Genomic DNA, 22815 nt, shown 5'->3' on the forward strand with positions numbered 1-22815 from the left:
TCTAAGGACATTCTACCTGCACTTCCTCTGGGAGAGCTTTCTCTGTCCCCCTGGCAGTCCACGCACCATACTCAAACTCCTCCGAGTTCGAGTCTCCCGCCTGCTCCTTGTGAGGAGCTTCGGAAGGCACGGTGGACAGGGTCGTCCAGAGAGGCCAGCACGAGAAGGAGGGGGCCCCCAAAGGTCATTCATCTGAGAACAAGGGTTGGGCTGGGGAGCTGAGCTCATGCGCAGGGGGTACAAACAGCGGCACGTGGGAAAAGAGGAGCTGATAGCCAGGGCTCAAACAGAGAGGGCTGCTTTGAAAATGATGCAGGCAACATATGGACAAATGTGCTTGATGCAATTGATGCATGGATTGTTATAAGAGCTGGAAGAGTCCCCCCAATGAAATGATTTATTTATAATAAGAGAGAGAGAGACTTGGAACTTAGGGGTCAGATTCTCAGCCAAAGATCACAAGATGCCTGAGGGAACACCCGCCCAGCGCTGCACCAGCCCTCCCCCAGGCCGGACATCACAGCAGCATCAGGACCACAATGGCAATGACCATGAGCACGCCAGCCAGGATGCACAGGCCCAGGAAGACGATGTCACTGGTGTCCTGGGCCCCCATGGCCACAGCGCCCTCCAGCACATCGGCCTGGGCCCCCGGCGGGGGTTCCTGCAGGTGCTCGGCCGAGGCGGCATAGGGGCGGAGCCAGGCGGAGCCAGACCGCAGGTGGACAGCGGCCTCCTTGCGCCGCGGCTCACAGAGGACCTCCTACTCGTGGACGTCCTCCCGCTCGCCCGCCGAGAAGTCGATGTACAGCACGCTGACGATCACGGAGGTGTTGTTCCTTCTCTGTGGGGACACGAGAGCGCTCACTCGCGCCTGCGGGGCCTCAGCGGGCCCTGTTCCCACAGTCCCTACAACCCCATCTACAGCCCCACGCTGAGCCTCAGTCGCCCCACCTGAACAAGAGGGTGAGAAAGAAGAGTCTCTGGGTGGGGCAAGCCGTTGCCAACCAGGGGCACCTAGGAAGAAAGGCCGGGCGTCTCCTTCTGCAGACTGAGCTGTTAAGACCCCTGAAGCTGGTGGCGGATGACAAACAAGGTCTCAATACACCCACGCCCTGTGTGCTGTGTTAAGAGACGGATCGTTGCGGCAATCCTGTGACGGTCACTCTGTTATGTTTTATTTATGCTGCTTCCTATTAGGGTGTGTCTCAGAGGGACGTCGCCTTTAGGGGTCACCCTCTTGAGCTATGTTATCTGTTTCTCAGTAAAGGAAACCCAGGGACGTTGAGGCTTCAGGGAAAGCAAATAGAACAGGGTCTCAGGGGGAGGGGGATCTAGAGGCGCCGGGAAGATGAGAGGGAGATGGTGTCAAGAAGTCCAGGAAGGAAAAGTATGTTTGGAGACTGATTGTGGAAGCAACTGTGCAATTCTGTTTGGCGTGATGGAACTGTGGAGTGATAGGACCTATGTATTAGCGCCCCAGTTACAGCAGATTGAAGAAGAAAAAGCCCAGCTCTCGGAATGGGTTTGGGGCTCGCACTAAATCCTAACTCCAACTTAAGAACATTTAATTCTTTCATCATGGCCCTGCTCAGCACTCTCACTCAGGAAGGGAACACAGAAGACGCAGGAGCGATAGCAAACTCTGGCGAAGAATTTGGGTGGTGCTCGGCTATCAGATACAATAGTAAGTGGGGTCCTAAAGGCCTGTCTCCAAACAAGCAGCCGTCTAAGTGAGATGTCAACTAAGTCCACGTGGACGAAGCACACCATCGTCATCAGTCGCCGAAAGATCGGAATCCATACAATCCGAAGTTGAAGGAGGGATCGTAGCAGAGCGTAAGTGGTGGGAATCCGGTGTGCAGAAGGCAGGGGATGAGAGTGAGAGCCCAAGATCCGTTTGTGGAACTACATAGGAAAAGGCCTCTGGGGGACTCCCCCTGTCTAAAATTGAGGGGTGGGAGGAAAGTGGTCCCTGAACAGAGTGTTGGGAGAGAGGAGTATAGAGACCAGGCAGGAATCTGACTTGAACAGTTAAAATTTTGTCAGCAGATTCCCCCTATGGTGCGGGCTGGACCTGATCTGGTTTCCAAAAGTTTCTGTATTTTGGTTAGTAGTTTTGCTTGTTCACGTGAGTGTATCGCAGAGGTGTCAGCTCAATGGAGCACCCTCTTGGAGCTGTGTTCTGTGCTTTCCTGGTTTCCGGTATGAAACCCAGGGTGGAGGAACCTATAGCGACAGCAAGTAGAATAGGGGGCTTGGGGGAAAGGGGCTACAGTGGGGGAGGGTGTAGGCAAAAAGGAGACAATATCAAGGAGTCCATGTGATAAAAAGTGTTTGGAAACCTATTGTGGTCGCAATTGTACGCTCTACCTGGCGTGATTGAAATTTGGAACGGTGTGTGTATTAAATCCCAACTAAATGTAATAAAAAGTAAACTAAATTTTAAGAGCCCCCTGGAGCACATGGGTCCTCATGAGTCAGAATGGATACGACAGCCATGCGTGTCTGCTTTCAAACAAGGGGAGACGTCTGGAAGCCCAGGGTCAGAACTGCTCGGCCTGCGTTTTCTCCGCTTTCAGGGAAACCCCGTCTATGGGAGACATCAGCACTAATAGCAGCTCCCACTTGGAGGACATGGGCCGAGGTTTACCAAAACAAACAACACTGCACGGCCATGCATTTGTATGACTTGAACACTTAACATCTTGTCTCCAGTGTGTCTGTTGTGCTGGAAACAGGGTCGTGTCTGAAACCCGTTCAGGCACCGGGGCTTTCTGGTCAGCGCAGCGTGCGCTGCGGAATGCCTCTGGTCGCGGCCTCCCGTTTCCCTGAGAACCTGGCCACCAGGGCTGAACGTTTGAGTGTGTCCTGTGCGTGACATGAAATTGTGAAGCAGAGGGACTTAAAGATGTAACAGCTTATCACCATTTGAAGCTAATGGTACTTGATAGGCTCTCTTTAAATTGCCTCCACCGTTTAAGCTGGAAAGTCACTGGGATAGAGAAACGAATACTTATCTACATGCCATGTGAGGTCTTGGGTCCGTGCATTACGAATTGTGTCCAAATTGTTCATAATGTCTCTGTACGATCTCAGAACAACCAATAAAATTCCAGTTATAGAAGAAGAAGGAACACCGAGACCCGTTACCATCGAGTTACTTCTGACTCCCATTGGCCCCCGAGTTACACAGCAGAACTGCTCCGGAGCCTCTCCGTGCCTGTGATCTTGACCCACCAAGGCCCAGGTGCCAGGCCTTTCCTCCTCGGTGCCCCTGGGTGAGTCTGAACGACCAACCCTAAGGTGTAATGGGGCGCCGACTGAGCCCCCCAAACACCTCTGCCAAGTCCCAGAAACTCCATTTTAAGTGCATTGTATTATTTAATTCTCACAACCATGTCCCTGCAGTCGGTACTATCAACACTCCTGGCTTACAAATGAAGAAACTGAGGCCCAGAGGTTGAAGCCCTCGTCTGAGGGCAGACTGCACCCACATGTCAGACCATATTCTCACCCAGACCTGGCACGGGCTCATGTGTGCCCTTGGCCCTCAGGCCTCACTTAGATCAAAGGACGTGGACTGAAGAAGACTCTTCGGAGCCTATTGTTCACGTCCCTTCAGGGAAAGTCTACGGGAATGACTCGGACCCCAACAAGGGCCATGCCGTGTTCCGAGCTACATCTGGAAGCCCGGCCTGCTGCCTCCCATCTAGAAGCTCTGTCTTGGACACTGTGTGGCCTCCCTTTGGGAATGTCTTCTCCCAATTACACTGGCAGCAGGTGTCGGCCAGCAGTACCGCCCAGGGTTGGGAAGAGTCATGGGGCAGCTGGATGTGGGCGCTGGCCCAGCATGACTGCTACAGTTTCCTGGGTGACAGAGGCAAGATTCCAGTCCCATCGAGCTTGTGCGGTGGCTGGGAGGATGGAGGAGCAGTGTGGTGACGGTCAGTTGGAGTGGTCTGGAAATAGGGACCTGCCGTGCAGTAGGGCTTCTCTTACCCCTCCCCCCCAAAAGCCCCTCACTGCCAGCCCATCAGTTCTGGCTCATGACAGCCCTATGGGACAGGGAGAACTGCCTCTGTGGGTTTCCGAGGTTGGAACTGCTTACGGAAGTGAAAGCTCCCGCTTGCTCCCGCAGAGCGGCTGGTGGGTTTGAACCACTATCCTTGCAGCTCCCAGCCCAACACGAAACCTCTCCTTCACTGCTCCTTCTGGTCTTCCCACCCACTCCAAATCTGCAGCGGCCATTTCTCTTCAGGCTGCCCAAACTGCCGCCATCGGGCAGGCGGCACTTCCAAGGTGAGCTTTCTGAAAACAGAAGCTACCTGGTTCAGAACCCAGCCGCCTTGATGAAAAGGAAGTGCCCACCGCTGGCGCCTGAATGACCCCTTGGTTAAGTGCATGAAGGGAGAGCAGGAGGCACGGCGGGTCTGTCCAATCCTGGGCCCCGTGTCCCTGCACAGAGCCGTCCCCTGCGCCCCCAGCTTGCCGACCGCTCTGCCCTCTGAGGAGGACGGTCTCCTGACTTGTGCGATAAAACTAGGCCCTGAGCAGAGGCAGGGAAGTTCTGAGAGTGGAGCGGATTTAGCGAAAGGGGCAAAGCAAAGCTGTACAGAAGTGGGGTGGGTGAGGGATGTGGGGGACAGGGGAGGTGGCTCACATAGGACGGGGCAGCATTTTTAAGGGAAACAAAAGGTCAGACAAGATAGGGTGTTGGAATCAAGTCTCTAATGTTTGTTGAGAGATGAGCAAACAGATGGAGCGAGTCTGTCTTTGATGAGGAGCTCTGCTGTGGAGAATCTGGCAGGGTTACCTTAGCCTGAGACTTGAAGTCTCTCCTGCTCTTGTTTTCCGAGATTTTGATCCAGAGGTTCTGTGCTTCTGAGTTCTGGTGGTGGTTCTGAAAACCTATGAGCTCTTGGGTCTAGAGTGTCAGGGTTCCTTGTTCCGGGGATTCTTTGTCTTCATCATTTTCTGACGATGGACAGTGGCTCTGTCCCAAAGAATATCCTGGCAGCGACGTGGACGAGGGGGGCGCTGAGGGTGTGGAGTGGGGGTGAGGGTGGGCTACCTTGGCAGCTAGGATACACCACCCCTGGCATTCTCATCTTCTCGGTCAAAAGGCTCATGGCAGTCCAGAGGAGAGGGAGGCAGAGGGGGGCTGGAGGGGCCAAGGGCACACTGTTGTGGGGTGAGGCTCTCCCAGAAGTCACATGAGTTCTGCCGAGCCAATCTGGTCAGTTCCTCTGGGAGTCTCTCAGGCAAAAGCCACCGTTTCTTCTGTCCCCCTCGGCCTGTCCTTAAGAGTACAAACATCACCCTTCAATTAAGCCCACCTGTGTGTATCGGCCTGTTTGGGATGATAAGCTAACTAACTACCTCAGTGAGCAAACCTTGTTGTAAAAAACAGGAAAATAAATCAAGCTCCGTTTAAAAAAAAAGAGTACAAACATCTCTAAAACATAAGGATAGCAATAAAAACTTGCGATTCACCCTCACCACTTCTCGGGGGAGGTGGATCCACATAACGTGCTGACAATAGGATATCCTTTCCCAGGACTTTGTTCTGGGTACAGGAGAGGAGGGCGACCAAAGGGCATGACCTCCACGAGATGGACTGACCCAGCGGCTGCAACAATGGGCTAAGACAGAGCCACCGCAGGGAGGGGGTGACGCAGGACAGGTGGTGTTCGCTCTGCTCACTGAGTCGGAACCCACCGGAGGGCACCCAACACCGACGACAACAACGATTGTTGTGCTCAGCTCGGAAATGGGTGTGGGTCTCAAGGCTGGGGAAGGGGTGGGCCGAAGGCCAGTTTGCCTCAAACACTTCAGCAGAGTTAAGAAGCCAGAGTTGGGGCAGCAGGGAGGACGAAGGCGGTGGCCCAGCCAGCAGGATCTCACTGGAGGAGCAGCCCAGGGAGGCTTTCAGGACATTGCTGGCTCTGCCATGGGCCCCTCTTGTGTCTCCTGCTGCGTGAGTGCCTTGCTGTTTGGACGCTGAGCACAGGGGCTGAGGGGATGCCCAGAGGGGCTGGTCACTGGAACCAGTCACAGAGAGACTCTCGGCCAAGGTAAGCGCCTTTCAGCAGGCTCAGAGCCCCTGGTCCTGCAGGTGCAAGCACACACACACACACACACACACACACACACACACACACACACACTCCCTACCTGAGACTCGGTGCCACAGGTGTCAAAGCGGGCCTGGATCCTGAAGTTGCTGCCGACTTCCTGGGCGGGACAGCTTCGGCTGCCCAGGTAGACCTTGGTGCGCTCCAGTGGGGCCAGGGTCTGCGCTGAGATCAGGATCTGGAAGTCCGTGCGGGAGCAGCTGACGTTCATGGGCACCACTGGGGATGGGAGGGGGCAGCTGGAGACCAGGGATAGCCATCATACCTCGACCTGCCCCTCCACCCAAGAGAGGTAGACAGGGAAACCGGAGCCTGAGTGTGGAAGGCTGGGCTGCAGTCTCACGGGGCAGGGTGCGGGCTGTTTGACCGGTGTTACACCTGCCCCCCTGGACTGTGAGCTCCCCCAGGGCAGGCTCCATGCCTAATTCAGCATCCTTTGAGCCCAGCACAGACCTTGGCAGGTGCAGGTAATGCAGAATGAGTGATTGGTTGAATGAATGAGTGGATATTCTCACCCATAATAAAAGCTGCTCTAGCCTAAACCCCTTACCATATGCCAGGCAATTCATCCAGTCACTTAGCAAGTCTTTATTGATGGCCTACTGTGTGGACTAAAGGGGCAAATAAAACAAAAGTAGCTCCCAACCCCCCACCCTCATAGAGCTCTCATGCTAATTAGGTGTAATAACTCTTCAGATGAAGAAGGAGGGTGAGGAATAGGAGGAAATATAGACTGGGTGGTGCCTGGTCACTGTTACTGAACATTTTGATCAACGATCCTACAGAAGAGTTCTGATCAAAAGGGGGAGCCTGCAGAAGAGTGGTAAGCTCCCGTGGAGGCTCCAGAAGGAACCCCTGAGATCACCTTTAAGTTTTAACCTCAAAATGCCCCAAAGCCTTCCTAAAACCAAACACTAATTTTGCTTCACTAGTGAAAGATGCGGAGCCCTGGTGGCTCGATGGTTCTACGTCGGCCGCGATCCACAAAGTCAGCAGTTTGAAAGCACCAGCTGCTCCGTGGGAGAAAGACGGTCCTTTCCACGCCCATGAAGAGCCACCATCTCAGAAACCCACAGGACAGTTCTCTCTGTCCTAGAGGGTCACTGTGAGTCAGCGTCACCTTGGTGGTAATCAAGGTGGTTTGGTTTTTAGAATGTCTGCCTTGAGTATTGTGCTCTTTTATGACTAATCTATATGGGATCAATTAACAACCCTAACACCAAAAACAGAACACTGCCAGCAAGTCCATTCCGACTCATAGTGACCCCCTAGGGCAGGGTAGCTCTTCCCCTGTGGGTTTCTGAGACTGTCACTCTCAACAGGAGCAGAAAGCCTCGTCTTTCTCCCAACGAGCAGCTGGTGGTTTCAAACTGCTGACCTTGTATTTAGCAGTCCAGTGCGAAATCACTACGCTATCAGGGCTCCCAAATGAACAACAGCAAACCTACATAATAATAATTAATAATAATTACAGGATTCTGGTTTTGTAAAAAATTTAGGAACATTAGAGAGAATGGTTGCACGTGGGGACACGGCTAAACTGCGTGTGCAAAAAAAAGGAAGGCTGGCGACCCTAAGAGAAGGCCGCTCTTCCTGCCCACAGTGAGCCCAGAGGAGGGGTGGTTGAAATCAGAAGCTCTGAGAGGGGCAGAGCGCGGTCCACCCAGCTGGGATGGCAGCCTGTGCATCAGGCGGCTTCCAAAGCCTGTGGTCTCATGGCTCTTTGTGGCTGCTCCCAGGCAGGGAGGGGTGTGACTCTAAGTGGGTAAGTGTGTGGGGGCGGGGGGGTGCACAGGAGGGGCAGGGAAAAGGGAAGAGAGCCCGGCCGGAGCCGGGGCCTGGGCCTCCCCCTCTACGGGAAATGCCTCAGACATAGTTCAGCCCCTGGTGTCTGGGCAGCGGGGGATTTATGGGCCTGCCGTCTCCCAGATGGTAGTGGTGTTGCTGAACTGCATGTCACCCCTGATTGATGCTGAGCCACCCTCCCAGTGGGAAGGCCGCCTGCAGCCGGGCACAGCTGGAGCCTCCCGGCTGGAGTGCCCCTGTCTGACCCTGGCCTCCCACTGGGATCTGGGCAGGGAGGGGGCAGGAGGCCTTGTGGGAGGGTGTGCTGGGGCAGGGGGAGGGGGCTTCGCTGGCACAGGAGCCAGGTTAGAGCGACCTCTCCCCTCAGTCCCTGGAGAGACCGGCAGGGGCAGGGGCTGATCCATGCCCACTCGGGGCCAAGGGGAATCCAGCCAGCCAGGCGGCGTCTGCACTTGGCAGGTGGGAGAAAGCAGCGTAACCACCAGCCTGGTGCCACCTGGCCCCCCAGAGCTCCGCTCCTCAAAGATGCAGAATCAGAGAAGGGGGCTGCTCTGCAGGGGGCTGGGGGGGTCTCCTAACTCTGCTCCTCAGTTTATAAGGGGAGCAGGTTAAGGCTTACAGTCCCCTCTCTGCCACTTGCCCTTGGCCGATAACCAAAAGGTTAGCGATGTTCTGTCCACTTCAGAGCTGGCCACCTGCTTTAAAAATAAAATCAGCCATTGAAAACCCTGGTCTGATGCGCACGGGTCACCAGGACTCAGAGCTGACTTAACGGTAAGCCCCCCACCCCCGCAGCCCCAATCTCGCCCTCTGGGAGGCTGAGACCCCATGTGGCTCCTGTGTGTTGGGGTGGCCTGGGGCAGTGGAGGCAATCAAGCCCAGACCCACCAAGGTGGTCCTCAGAGCCACACGGTCCTCAGAGCCACACGGGGCCTGGGTCCCCTCACCTCGTCTTCACAACCACCTGTTTAGGCACACCCCCAGCCTAGATGAAGCCCCATCCCCACCCCTGGGCCGGTCACACCCAGTAAGTGGCCCTGCTCTGTTGGAGGTCAGCCCAGGCCCTTCCCAGCACTCAAGAAGGATACTATGAGTGGGATTGTACCCCCAAATATATGGGCTGGAATCCTAACTGCCGGAGGAAAGAAGTCTTGGCCACACAATGGTTAAGTGCTCAGCCTGCTAACCACAAAGGCGGCACTTCTGATCTGCCTGAGGTTCCGCGAGAGAAAGACCTGGTGGTGCACAGCAAACCCCTTACCGTCCAATCAGCCCCCGCTCATAGCGGCCCCACAGGGCAGAACTAACTGCCCTTACAGGTTTTCAGAGTCTAACTCTCTGCCGAGCAGAAAGCTCCATCTGCCTCCCAAGGAGCGGCTGGTGATCTCGAACTGCTGAACTTGCGGTTCAGTAGCCCAGCGCGGAAGCCACTACACCACGAGGGCTCCAATGCCCCGCTGCTTCCCAGCCGAGCTCTTATGGAAGCTGGCGGCCACATTTTTCTCCCGGGGAGCAGCTGCTTGGTTTGAACGGCTGAGCCAGCAACTGAATGCTTCATTGCTGTGCCACCAGGCCCCCTGGTGAGGATCGCACCCAGGAAAGCCTGTGGCGTGCCCTTCTCCTCTGTCCCCTGGGGGCGCTGTGAACTAGGAGGACTCAGTGGCAGCCGGCCCGCAACACGCCTGTGAGCGGAGGCCCAGTTGGGAAAGGGTGCTTTCTTTGCTGGGTAGATGAGGCCACTTGGTGTGGGGGCGTGTCACAAACCTGATCACACCGGAGCCCTAAAAAGAGCAGATGAGATGTGGGAGGCGCTCAAACAAGGCCACCTGGAGGTCACCAAGGAGAAAGGGCAACAGGGCCTTCCTTCCCCTGAGCAAGCCAGTGCCCTGCGGCAGGCTTCAGGCTGCCGCCCTGGGAGAGCATGAGAGTCTGTCACAGCTGCCCTAGATGCCAAGCCGGAGCCGGAGCAGGGCAGTCAGTGAGTTCTCTCCCTCGGCCATGGCGGCCTCTGCGGCCACCCCAGAGCCCTTGCCCCTCTCTGCACCTGTTTCTATACCTGCACCAGGAGGAGGCACAGACCTGGCCAGAAACAGGGCCCCTCTGGTGGCACAGGCAAGGCGGAGGGAAGACCAGCGAGCTGACGGACACTCGTAGCTGGCAAGTGTCACCCGCACACCCGAGGCTGGACCAGCTCCCAGCCTCCCAGGCTGCTTCGCAGCTCGGCTTGGACAGCTGACTGCACTCAAAGTGAGGACGCCAGGGTTTCTGAGGCTGTCTGGGGACGCTTGCGCTTTCCTGATGAAGGGACCGTTGTGGCAGGCATGTCTCCGTCTCCCTTTCAACAGTGGCATGAGCCCACTGCCTGGCATTGTGGCAGCCAGCTGGCAGCCATGAGGAGGAGGCCAAGTGAATCCCAGAGAGCCTGGCTGGGCCCCAAAGCAACAGAGCATCTATTGGCTTTGGACCTCTTGCGTTGTGAAGCAAAACAAACCTCATTTGTTGGAGCCAATGTTCCGTCTAAGAGGTCCGAGCGCAACGGGCGGGCATCGCCATGGTGACCGAGATCGTTGACCTCCTGAAGTGGTGCTCAGTGATAGGTCACGTGCCAGCCCTGAATACCAGGGCAGGAGGCAGAGAAGTGGAGGCTCCTGGCCACGCCAAGTGAACCAGCAGCATGGAGCTCCATGGAGCCCCCTAATGGGCTCTCCAAAGCAGAGCACCAGGACTTTCTTGGGAGGCACGTCTCCGGAAAACCAAACTCACTGCCACAGAGTCGATGACACTCACAGCGACCCTATAGGGCTGCGTGTTGGGCGTAGGTAACTGAGGTTCCGAGGATGTAAATCTATAAATCTACATAGGAGCAGGGAGTCTCATCGTTTTCCTGTGGAGCAGCGGGCGGTTTCGAACTGCTGACCTTGTGGTTAGCGGTGCAACACGTCACCACTCCACCAGCCAGGGCTCCACCTCGAGCCATGTATGGGTGGGCACAAACCACCAGCCTTTCGGTTAGTAGCCAAGGGCTTACCTTTCACACCACCGAGCTGGAGGGGGAGGGCTTCAGGAGTATGGCACGGGGAGCTGGAGAAGAGTCCCCGCCGCCACCCACAGGAAGGGATCAAGGCCCCTGGGAGTCCGTGGCAGCAGTGTAGCCACCACGAAGGGGCTGGAGACCGTGGGTTGGATGGGGCAGGAGGCTATAAAGATGGGGGAATCCCCTGGGCCTTCTCCAGCCCAGCCCCACACCCTCGACCCCAGCTAACCTCCAATGTAGGCCGCGGAGAAGCCCCTGCGGGTGGCGCTGCGGTCTGTGTGCAGCAGAAGCAGGAGCTGGTGGTGGCTGGAGGTGACGGGGGCTGGCAGGTGGTGGCCACACCAACTGCCCAGCAGGGGCGCCTCCTCGCTGGCCCCATCGAAGGCTGCCAGATGGTCAAAGTCACAGGTCCTGGTCAGGCTGTTGGGCCCCTCCAGGTCCAGGTCCAGGAAGAAGACCTTGACCCGGTAGCCGGGAGGCAGGCGAATGGTCCAGTGGCAGCGGATGTTGTTGGGATAGGAGCTGGGGTACTGGGGGCTCGAGAAGTTTCCCCGCATGGCTGTGTATATCTCCTGGCATTCTCCTGAGGGAGGGAAGAGGGGGTGGGCGGGGGGTGAGGAGGGTGAGGAGGGTGCAGACCGTCATCACTCTCTGCAGCTGCAGCTTCAGTCACAGGTGCTAAGAGGCCCTAAAGCCACCCCAGCTGGCGGTGGGCAGCACAGCCAGCAAACCAGACCATGGGTCCCAAAGCAGGCTTTCAGCTGAAGCCAGCGGGGCTGGGGTCGAGGTGCAGGGTAGTTTCCAAGGCGTGTTGGCCGCTGGCGAGAATCCAGTAATGCCCGATAACAAGGTGGCTCAGGAGCCAGCCTCGCCCCCTCCCCAGGGCTGCTCATTCACCCTGCACAGCCCTGCGTTAGCAAACACCCAGTCCTCAGAGCCCTCTCTGTCCTCATGCCTCTGTCCATCCTGCTCCCCTCCTTCTGCCTCTGGCCAGCTCCTCAAGGCCCCGCTCTACTCTCTCCTCCCCCGGCAGCCCTCCACAACTCTGTCCACTTCACAGCAGAGGGGACCAAGCGATGTCTTTGTTGGTTTCCATTCGCACCCTCCTCGTTAGCTGGGAACTTCGAGAGGGTTCTTCCTCTGTGAGACATGACTCGAGAACCTACTGATTGCCAGGTACTAAGCGGCCCCACGCCGGCAGGGGCGATGCACCCACAGACACCCACAAGTGAGAAGCCTCAGATCAGTGTTAGGAAGGAGCTTCTAGGGGTTGACAGAAGGGTGTCCTTCTGTCTGAGTGAGTCAGGGACAGCTCGTGCCTTGGCCTTGGCCTTGGCCTTGGCCTTGGCCTCGGCCAGGCAGGGTAGCTTGTGCTCAAGGACCACACGCATTGGATGAAGAAAGGAGGCCGAGAGTGTCACCCGTGAGCAGAGTGGGGAGGCAGGAGCCCCATGTGATCAGCAGGACCTGCAGGGGTTGTTCCAGCCCCTCCTACCTGAAAAGTAGTGGGCCTTGAAGCCCCGGCCTCCGATGTTGAAGTCAGACTTGAAGACCACTTGTAGCTCGTGGCCCTGGGACACGAGGGCGGGGGGCCGGGCGCTCCCGCAGTAGTGGTGCCCTTGGGTGGGCCCGGGGCCTCCGAGCACGGCCACGTAGTCGTAGGGACACTCCTCGCTGCCCTCCACCTGGAAGTCCGTGAACACCAGCTTGATGGTGGTGGGGCCCGTGGCTCGGATCACCCAGCGACACTCCACGTTGTTGGGGTAGTTATTGGGGTACTCTGGGCTGGTGAGGACACCCGACAGGCCCGTGAGGACGCCACCGCACACATCTGCAAGGGAGCCCACCAGAACAGATCTCTCTCTCCCTCCCAACGGCTCCCCAAACTCCTCCCATAGGAGCCAGACACCCAACACCCCACCCCCTGTCCCCATCCCTGTTCCCACACCAGCCTGCTGCCTGCACAGGCTCCTCCAGGGAGCCTCCTTATCCTTTAGCAGGACCTGGCCTCCGACCCCTGGTTTCCCCAGGGTCATAGCTGGGAGTGGGGGTGGGAGATGTGCCGCTGCTCCTCCACTTTACAGCTGAGGAGACAGAAGTGGGGAACAATGAATGACTTACCTCTCTGAGTTGCAAGTCTGACCAGGGCAGGTCTTGAGACAGAATTTGAACCCAGGAATTTACTTGGGAGATGCAGGGTGTGGGGACAGGCGGGCAATGATAGACTCAGACAGGGAAGAGGGCACTGTGTCCCCTGAAGCCGGCTACAAGTGGGCAATGGGCGTTGAGTCCCGCTGGGAACTCTGGGAATGGTGTGAAACCCACACCTCAGAGTATGTCACCCTAGCAGTGAGAGTGGAGCACTGGGCTGGGCGTCCAGGGACGTGGCTCCTTCCTCCAGGGCTGTGTGACAGCCTCGGAAGCCCCTAGGAGCCCCATTCAACCCTGTCCTATCGGGCCTTTGGGAGGCAGCATCGACTCAGTGGCAGTGGATAATGTGGGTGCCGGGTAGAAAAATCGGCTCATGAATCAAATACAGAGCCCTGAGACAGGGTGTCTGTAATCAGCTGGAAGGGACACTAATGAATACATCATACTGAAATACATGGCTATACCTGGGGCTGTGAATTAAATCCCCTTCTCATACCATGTACAAATAAATAATATAAAACTAAAAGAAATATGAGCTTGTAATTACACACATACACCACTAACACCATTCCCAGTCTCTTTTCTCAGGGAATTACATAAGGTTCCAATTGATATTGGGGCATTTGTTTTTTTTAAAGTGGGTAACTGTTGTCTATGGTATTGTGATTTTATTAATAGTAACACCCTGAGAAATAGTCTCTAGAGGTTACATGTTGGGCTGTTACCCACAAGGTCAGCAGTGTGAAACCACCAGCTGCTCCGAGGAAGAAAGATGCGACTGTCTACTCCTGTTAAGACTTACAGTCTCAGAAACCTCTGGGGAGGCGGTTCTACCCTGTCCTACTGGGTCGCTATGAGTTGGCATCAACTCAATGGTAGTAAGGTTTTTTGGATCGGCCATTCTAAAACTGTAAAGGTCTAACATTCCCAAACAATGAGATCTATGATGATTCTTGCATTTGGGGTGGTGCAAATGGTGAACGTGTCTGGCTGCTAACCGAGAGGTTGGTGTCTGGCTGCTAACAGAGAGGTTGGCGTCTACCTAGAGCAGTGGTTCTCAACCGGGGTTTCGCAACCCTTTCACAGGGGTCGCCTGATTCATAATAATTCTAACGATCTGGCATTCTGTGATGCTCACCTTCCCGACACAATCGCTGAAGACAAATGGGTGCATAAGCAAATGGCGAAAGCAAGCTGATGGGTGCCCAGCTATCAAAAGATACAGTGTCTTGGGTCTTAAAAGCTTGAAAATAAACAAGTGGACATCTAGCTGAGAAGCAACAAATCCCACATGGAAGAAGCACACTAGCCTGTGTGATCATGAGGTGTCAATGGGATCAGGTACCAGACATCTAAGACCCAGCATAAAACCATACCCAATGTGAATGGGGCCGGGGGAGGGGGAGCATATCTGTAGACCATTGGACATCCCCTCACAGAGGGGTCACAGGGAAGAAATGAGCCAGCCAGAGTGCAGTTTAGCACTGATGAAACACACAACTTTCCTCTAATTCTTTGGTGCTTCCTTCACCCCACTATCATGACCTCAATTCTACCTTACAAATCAGATTAGACCAGAACAAGCACACTGCTACAGATAAGAGCCTGCAACACAGGGAATCCAGAATAGATAAACCCCTCAGGGCCAACAATGAGAGTAGAGATACCAGGAGGATTAGGAGATGGTGGAGGGAGAAAGGGAGAATTGATCACAAGGATCAATTTAGAACTCCCTCCCAGGGAAAATAGAAAAATGGGTGAGGTGCGATGGAGGATGATGTAAGATATGGAAATAATATCGATAACTTATCAAGGGTTTGTGAAAGAGGGTGGGGGAGGGAGGGTGAAGAAATGGGTACCTGATATGAGGGACTCAAGTGGGAAGAGAATGCTTTGAAAATTATGATGGCGGCATATGTGCAAATGTGCTTGACACACTGGATGAATGTATGGATCATGATAAGCGATGCAAGAGTCCCCAATAAAGGTATTTTTAAAAGTAGCAAAATTATAGTTACAAAGTAGCAACAAAAATAATGTTATGGTTGGGGGGGGGGGGTTGGTCACCACAGCATAAGGACCTGTGTGAAAGGGTCGCGGCACGAGGAAGGTTGAGAACCGCTGCCCTAGAGGTACCTGGGAAGAAAGACCTGGTGATCTTCTTCAGAGAACTGCCTGGAGTGCAGTTCCCATCGGACACACATGAGGTGGCCAGGTGTGAACATCTACGCCAAGGCAGCCGGGTACTGACAGAGTAGGGACTGGATGCTCCATGTGCGTGTTCTTGGGTGGCCGCCCTGGAGACCAGGAGCCTCTGTGGTTGTCTATTTGCCTGCATTGGCTTGAAAGGCTTTGATGTTGACTTGGGGCGAAGGGAGGGTTGAGTCTGTGGCCAGAAGCCCAAGGACGAGGAGGGATGAATTGAGGATATTGGCAAAAGGGGCAGCATCTCGGCTCCCAATCCGGCCTTGGGCTTCCTGTGTTTGAAAACACTTCGGAGCTGCACATAAGGTTTGTTGTTCCAACAACAATGATCCGGACAGATTTCATTTCAGGACACGGGCAGAGGGAGGCCTTAGGAACCCGGGACACAAGACATGTGTCCAGGGAAGCCTTTGGGGTGGTGAGGGCCACCAGCACCCACCCAACCCCTCACCCACCTCCTCCTGAAGACCCAGTTGGTAGGGGGGTTGGGGAAGCCCTGGAAAGAGTGGGGTGCCTCAGAAAGGATCAGCAGTGGTGGCAGAGTGGGGACCCTCCTGTGGTCGCGTGTGATGACATGGGTTATGAAGGACGGGGCAGAAGAGCAGGAGAGTCCTTGTCCCTGAGCACAGTGACACCCTCTGGGACATGAAGGAGAGACTCCCCCGTGCCCCCAGCTGCCAAGATGTGGCTAAGGACACTGAGGCTGCCTTGACCCCCATCAACTACGCGAGCAGGGCAGTCCAGGGCACAGAGCAACTGAACGCGCCATGATGCTGAGACCCTGCAGGTCCAGCTTTAGCCCCTGCCCCCACCCCCACCAAGGCCACCCTCTCCACCCACAGATCCTCTCTTGACCTTTCTGGTATCCTGCGGAAAAGCCACGGCTGGCCACATGCTTGTCTGAGTGGAAGATGACCGACAGGACATGCCAGGAGGAGGAGAAGGGTGGCGGGGGCACCTGGCCGCAGAACCTCCCCAGCAGGTTGCCCCGGTCTCCGGAGGCCCCGTTGTAGATCTCCAGGAAGTCGAAGCTGCAGGTGTCGTGGAACTCCAGGTCGAAGGCATGGAAGGTGAGCAGCACGGAGGAGCCCTCAGCCACCACGATCAGCCAGCTGCACTCGGTGTCATAGGGGTACAGCCGGGGGAAGTTGGGGCTGGAGAAGTTTCCGGAAGGGGCTGAGAGGACACCCCCACATTTGACACCTGGGGCAAGAGGGAAAGAGGCTGAGGTTGGTGGTGTCATAGGTCACGCATCGGGTTGCTAAGCCTGGCTGGGGTCTTGGGTGAACCCCATGATAAGCTAGGTCTTTGGAGTGTACCCAGAGAGGGTCAGACTGTGCCCTACGTCCACTCTTGTGCTTGTGAGTCATTGATTTCCGTACTCATTCTTCAGACTTGTGAAGCCGTTGGCTTCCCTCGGCACACGGTCTTTGAGTGCCAGGCACTGTGGCAGCTGCTGGGGACAGAGCAGGAACTAAACAGTGCCAAGTCCCGGCTCTCCGGGAACTTACCCGCCAGCAGAGAAGCCCCACCCAATCCACTGCTATCCAGGTGATGTGACTCGGCTCACAGGAGCCCTCTAGGGCAGAGAGAACGGCCCCCATAGGCTTTCAGAGGCTGGGTGGTGCAGTGGTTATGCATTGGGGAGCTACGCATAAGGTCAACAGTTCAAAACCACCAGCTCCTCTGTGGGAGAAAGATGAGCTTTCTACTCCTCTAGAGTCACAGTCTCCTCTCTTCCTGTGTGATCTGTCAGAATGGCTCGCTACTCACTTGACCCAGAAAACCCCACAAAACCATGCAAATCAAGAGGGTCGAATCCCAGGGTCCATCTGAAGAACACCCGTGAAAGTGCCCAGGCCGTGAAGGGTGTGCATTTCCGGAAAGCCACCAAATATCTGAAAGAGGTCCCTCGGCAGAAGCAGGGTGTGCCCTTCGACATCACTTGGTCGACTCATCAGACCCAAAGGTCAACATCTCCCCCAAGACGAGGAACGAAGGGGCCGGCTCGTCCAGACCAGCGGGTGCAAACAAGGGAAGGAACGTGAGCAGGGCCATGCCAGAGGCTGCACACACACTGTGCATTGGGAACCTAGCTCAGTGGACACATTCACCTAACACACATAAACTATGGTTCTTTTCAAGTTCAAAAAGACCTACTTTGTGTTGGTCCTTGATCTAGAGAGGAAGAATTGTAATTTTAATCATAATAATCTTTTCCCTAGTGAGAATGCCTTCAGCCTATTACAGTGCAGGAGGGCTTTGCTCTTGGGGGTACATGTTGCCGGTGTCCTCAAAAGGAAAGTGATGGGGGAAGTTGGCTGTGGAGCATTCGGAATGCGTGCGTCTTCTAGCCACCAGCTTTGTAACTCCCACCCAGTGGCTGGGTGGCCACATGCAAACGGTGTGTGGGGCCCTGAGGAAGGTGCTGGTCTCCTTTGCCATCTCACCTGGGTGTAATCACCTTATATGCATGTGAAAGTTGGACACTGAATATGGAAGGCTGAACCAGAATCGGTGTGTTTGAATTACCGCGCTGGCCCGGAATATTGGACGTACGGTGGACTGCTAAAAGGACAAACACATCTATCTCGAAAGAAGTCTAGCCTGAGTGCTCTTACCAGGCAAGGATGGTAGGACCATGTCTCTCGGACTTTGGACATGTTGCCAGGAGAGAGCAGTCCCTGGAGAAGGACATCGTGCTGGTAGAGATGGGGGCAAGGAAAGAGAGGGCAGCCCTCGACAGGAAGGACGGGCACAGTGGCTGCAACCATGGGCTCAGGCACAAGAGCCCTTGTGAGGCTGGCACGGACCGGGCAGAGTTCTGTTCCGCTGTGCACAGGGACGCTGTCGGTCAGAGCCGACTCGGCGGCACCGACAACGCCAATGACAACGGGGCAGATGATGGGCCAGCACAAAAGAGGGGCGGAGACCAAGGGCTCAAGTAGCAAGAAAATGTTTTGAGAAGGATGATGGCAACCTGTGTGCAAAGGTGCTTGATACGATGGATGAATGGATTATGATATGAGCTGTAAGAGGCCCCAGTAAAATGAGTTATCAAATAATAGTAATAATTACACGAATAACAATAAGCACAGGAAAGAAGAAGGGAATGCCGTAAAACTGACTGTGGTGATGATTGGACATCCCTTCTTGATGTGATTGACCGGTTGAACCGTGCGACATGAAAACATTCTGAAACGTTAAAGAAAACGTTCTGAAATCGGTTGTGATACGATAGCACAACTCTTCTTCATACGACTGAAGGATTAGATTGTGTGACATGTGACTTATATACCAGTAAAACTATTCTAGGAAAAAAATGGGCCAACTCTGAAGCAGAAAGGGGATCTCACTACCATCCTGAAAGAAGAGTCGGGAGCTGAAGATCCCTTTGCCCTGCACCCGCTCACACCAGGAGCCAGCGGGCTGGGGGGCAGAGACACAGGGGCAGCCCCAGCACCGGGCGGGCTTCTCAGCCCACAGGAGCAAGAACCCTGAGTGCCTTGGGGCTGGAGGCTTGCTTTCAGAGTAGGGGGCGCCTCCAGCCACTTAACTGGGGAAGATTTGGGGGCCCAGGATTTGGGGGCCCAGGAGCTTGGGCTGAGTACATGCGAGCTACTGCTTGCGGCAGAGAAGCTGCCCTTTGGGCATTTACCAGCACCCCTAAAAGAAGCTTGTAAGCCTTGCCCCAGTGAGGCACAGGCCAAGGGGCTGTGCGGCCGAGAGGCAGAGGCAGACAAGAAGCACACCTGGCCCAAAGAACTGTCTCCTCAGCATCTCTGGTCCTGGATGGTACGTTCTTCACCTCCCTCACAAACCCCATCATCTTGAATGCGGTCTGTGAGGGTTTGTTTTTGTTTGTTTGGGCGTTGCGGTGAATTTTCTAGTCCATCAGAGAGGGCTGTGGGAGGGACAGCTGGTGTGAGAAGTGGTAAGAGGGCGGAGCGGGAGGCAGGTCTGTCTCTGCCCCATAGGATTGGCCTGGGGCTGATGTTGAGTTTGATTCCCTGCGCCCTTAGGACGTCAGAGGAGGTCGGGTGCAGTGTGCAGGCCGCTTTTGTGGAAGCTTATATGGAAGCTTATAAAAGTCTTTGTCTGCCACGGAAGCCGCACACAGAGGGGAGGGAACGGGATGCTCACTTCCTGCTCCCGAGCCCTTTCGGACTCAGAGCAACCCTGCTGGACAGGGTCGGCCCACCGGGGAGGTTCTGAGGCTGTAAACCTTCACTGGAGTAGAAATCTTCATCCCTCTCTAGTGGAGCGGCTGGTGGTTTCGAACTGCTGACCTTGCAGTTGGTAGCTGAATGTGTGACCACTGTGCCTTGTCTTTTGACTTTTTAACAATGCTAAATATTGTATAGAATTTATATATATATATAATAACCTCCTAAAATTCTCAAGCAAACTGAAACCAGTAAACCTAATTATGTTTAAAGAGCCCCGGTGGCATTGTCAGGTAAGCAGTAAACTGCTAACCTCAAGGTCAGGAGTTCAAAGCCACTAGGAGTTCAAAGCTGCTAGAGAAAGATGAGACTGTTCTCATAAAAATTTGCAGCCTCTGAGACTCTTTATGGGGGTCATGATAAGTAGAAATCAACTTGATGGCATAGAGATTGGGTGTTTTGTTTAACAGCAGTCCCACCCCCGGCTGCACCCACCACCAACAATAGATCAAGTTGGACGCACAGGAACATAGAGGAAAGGATTTCAAATCACTATGAAACATGGCACGTGATTGTGCCTGCCTAGCAGGGCATCCTGGAGACAAAGTGAACCACAGACAAGTATTCAACTCCATTCAGCAGACTTGCTATTGGTGATAATATTAACAATCGCTATTTTGCAAGAATAATATATAGTGGAAGAAAGGAATTCGGTAAATCGCTGCCAAGGTTCTCAGTGTAAGAGAAAAGAGATCCAGAGAAAATAAAAATTTAAAGTAAACACCTTGTAACCTTCCATTTGAATCGGAAATGTCGGTAGGGACTTAAGATTTTTTTATTTCTTTAAAAAAAAGTTAATAGCCTAGCTCTGCCCACGAGAAGGCCTGGAAGCTGTGATGAACTCCGCATCATGCTTCACCTGTAGGACTTGGATCCAGAATATTATTTCCAACTGGAAAGGAACGGGGCTCTTTGGAGAAGTGGCTGCTCGCAGGTCTAGGACCGGAAACATACAAGACACACTTGGGGTACCTTGTCCTGGCAGGAAGCAAAGACGTCATTGAAAGTTACCAGGGCTGTGTCCAAAGACACAGGAGCCTACTCGAAGGGGCTCCCACTGGCTAAAGGTCGTGCATTTGAGCCTCACCAAATATTGCAGTGGATAGACACGTATCTGATGCAGGTTTATAGAACACGGTGAGTTCATAATGAAAGTCAAAAGAAATGAAAAGAAACTCATCGGCTACCTGTAGAGAGTGCTGGGGTCCTAACTCGTGATTTTGAAAATGTAGACACAGAAGCCGTGGAGACGGGATGAACCTCTCAAAGACTATTGCCCTGAGACCATCGTTACACCTTAAACCAAAAGCATCCCCTGAACTTTTCTTAAATTCAAACGAGGGTTTTATAGGCGCCATTGAATGTATCCCGATTCATAGCAAGCCCACCTACACCTGTATGACGCGCGGCCTAGTCCCTTGGCCTCACACACATTGCTATATTTGGGTTCGTGTTGCAACCAAGGGGGGTCTTGCTGGGGGTCTCTATTCTTTTTCACCGACCCTCTGTCAAGGACGATGTCCTTCTCTAGGGGATGGGCCCTCCGGACAACGTGTCCTGTCTCACCATCCTGGCTGCGAAGGAGCATTCGGACTGAACTTTACTTGTTCTTCTGGGGGCCCGCGGTCCTGTCAGCAGTCTTCACCGGCACAGCAGCTCAAAGGCATCAGTTCTCTGAGCTTCCTTATCCATTGCTCAGCTTTCACATCAGTATTGTTGTGGTTGTTCGGTGACATTGACTCAGTTCCAACCCATAGCGACCCGGTGCACAACAGAACCAAACACTGCCTGGTCCTGCACCATCTTTACCATTGTTCCTGTGCCTGAGCCTGTGCTGCAGCCGCCGTGTCAGTCCATCTCTCAGAGGACCGTCCTCTCCTTCCCTGCCCCCCACTTTACCCAGCATGATGTCCTTCTCCAGGGACTGGTCTCTCCTGACAGCACGTCCAAAGTGTGTAAGACGAAGTCTCACCATCCTTGACACTTAGGAGCACTCTGGCTGTACTTCTTCCAAGAGAGGATTGTTTGTGCGTTGGGCGGTCTGTGGCCCTTTCAACAGATTTGATGCATTAAACACTAGTGGCCGGAGACCGGATGGACTGTGTGAGGACATCAAGCACATCCTTCATGAAGAAAGCAAAGGTTCATGAAAAAGACGGGAAAGAAAGAGAGGATCAAAGCGGATGTCAGGAGAGACACTGAAATTTACTCTTGATCATAGAGTAGCTAAGGCAACTGGACAAAATACCGAAGTCAAAGAGCTGAACAGGAAGTTTCAAAGGGCAGCTCAAGAAGACAAAGTAAAATATTACAGTGAAATGTCCAAAGACCAGGAGTCAGAAAACCGGAGAAGAACACACTCAACATATCTTAACCTGAAAGAACTCAAGACAAAATAAAATCAAGCTTCAAGTTGCAATATTGAAAGATTCTGTGGGCAACATATTGAATGATTCAGGAAGCATGAGAAGAAGATGGAAAGAACACACAGAGTCGTTGTACTAAAAAGAATTACTCAATATTCAACAACCGTTTCAGGAGGTCGCATATGAGCAAGAACCAACGATACTTAAGGAAGAAGTCCAAGCTGCACTGAAGGCATTAGTCGAAAAACAACAACAACAAAAAGCCCAAGGCTCCAGGAATTGATGGATTAACAATTGAAATGCTTCAATAAGCTGATGAATTGCTGGAAGCACTCACTAGTCTATGCCAAGGAATTTGGGAGACAGCTACTTGGCCAGCTGATTGGAAGAGATCTACATTTGTACCCATTCCACAGAAAGGCGACCCAACAGAATGCTCAAACTAGTGCACAATATAGCTGATATCCCTTGCAGGTAAAAGTTTGCTGAAGATTATTCACCAACCGCTGCTGCGGCACATTGACAGGGAGCTCCCAGAGGGCCAGGGCAGATTCAGAAGAGGCTGTGGAACCAATGATGCCAGATGGAGCTTGGCCCAAAGCAGAGAGCACCAGAAAGATATTTCCTTGTGTTTAATTGACTGCGCAAGTACATCTGACTCTTTGGGTAATCAACTATGGATAGCCTTGGGAAGAACGGGAATTCCAGAACACTCCATTGTGCTCATGCACAACCTGTACATGGATCGAGGCAGTTGTGCAGACAAAAAGGAAATAGTCCACGGCTTAAAGTCGGGAAAGCATCGGGCTTGCGTCTTCTCACCATACGTATTCACTCTGCATGATGAGCCAATCATCCGTGAAGCTGGATTATGTGAAGGAAAATGTGCC

General features: G+C 54.0%; 1 protein-coding gene across 1 annotated transcript in view; it reads right to left on the minus strand.

Moving 5' to 3' along the window:
* Positions 1–517: 517 nt before the first annotated feature.
* The window catches only part of CDCP2 (CUB domain containing protein 2), a 31712-nt gene continuing 9414 nt past the window's right edge, over positions 518–22815 (minus strand). The window contains 5 exon segments of the mRNA XM_075533199.1: positions 518–844; positions 6178–6356; positions 11207–11560; positions 12473–12808; positions 16189–16536. Of these exon segments, the coding sequence (XP_075389314.1) occupies positions 518–844; positions 6178–6356; positions 11207–11560; positions 12473–12808; positions 16189–16536 (1544 nt within the window).

Source organism: Tenrec ecaudatus, chromosome 1 (genome assembly GCF_050624435.1).
Source record: "Tenrec ecaudatus isolate mTenEca1 chromosome 1, mTenEca1.hap1, whole genome shotgun sequence".
NCBI classification, from domain to species: Eukaryota; Metazoa; Chordata; class Mammalia; order Afrosoricida; family Tenrecidae; genus Tenrec; species Tenrec ecaudatus.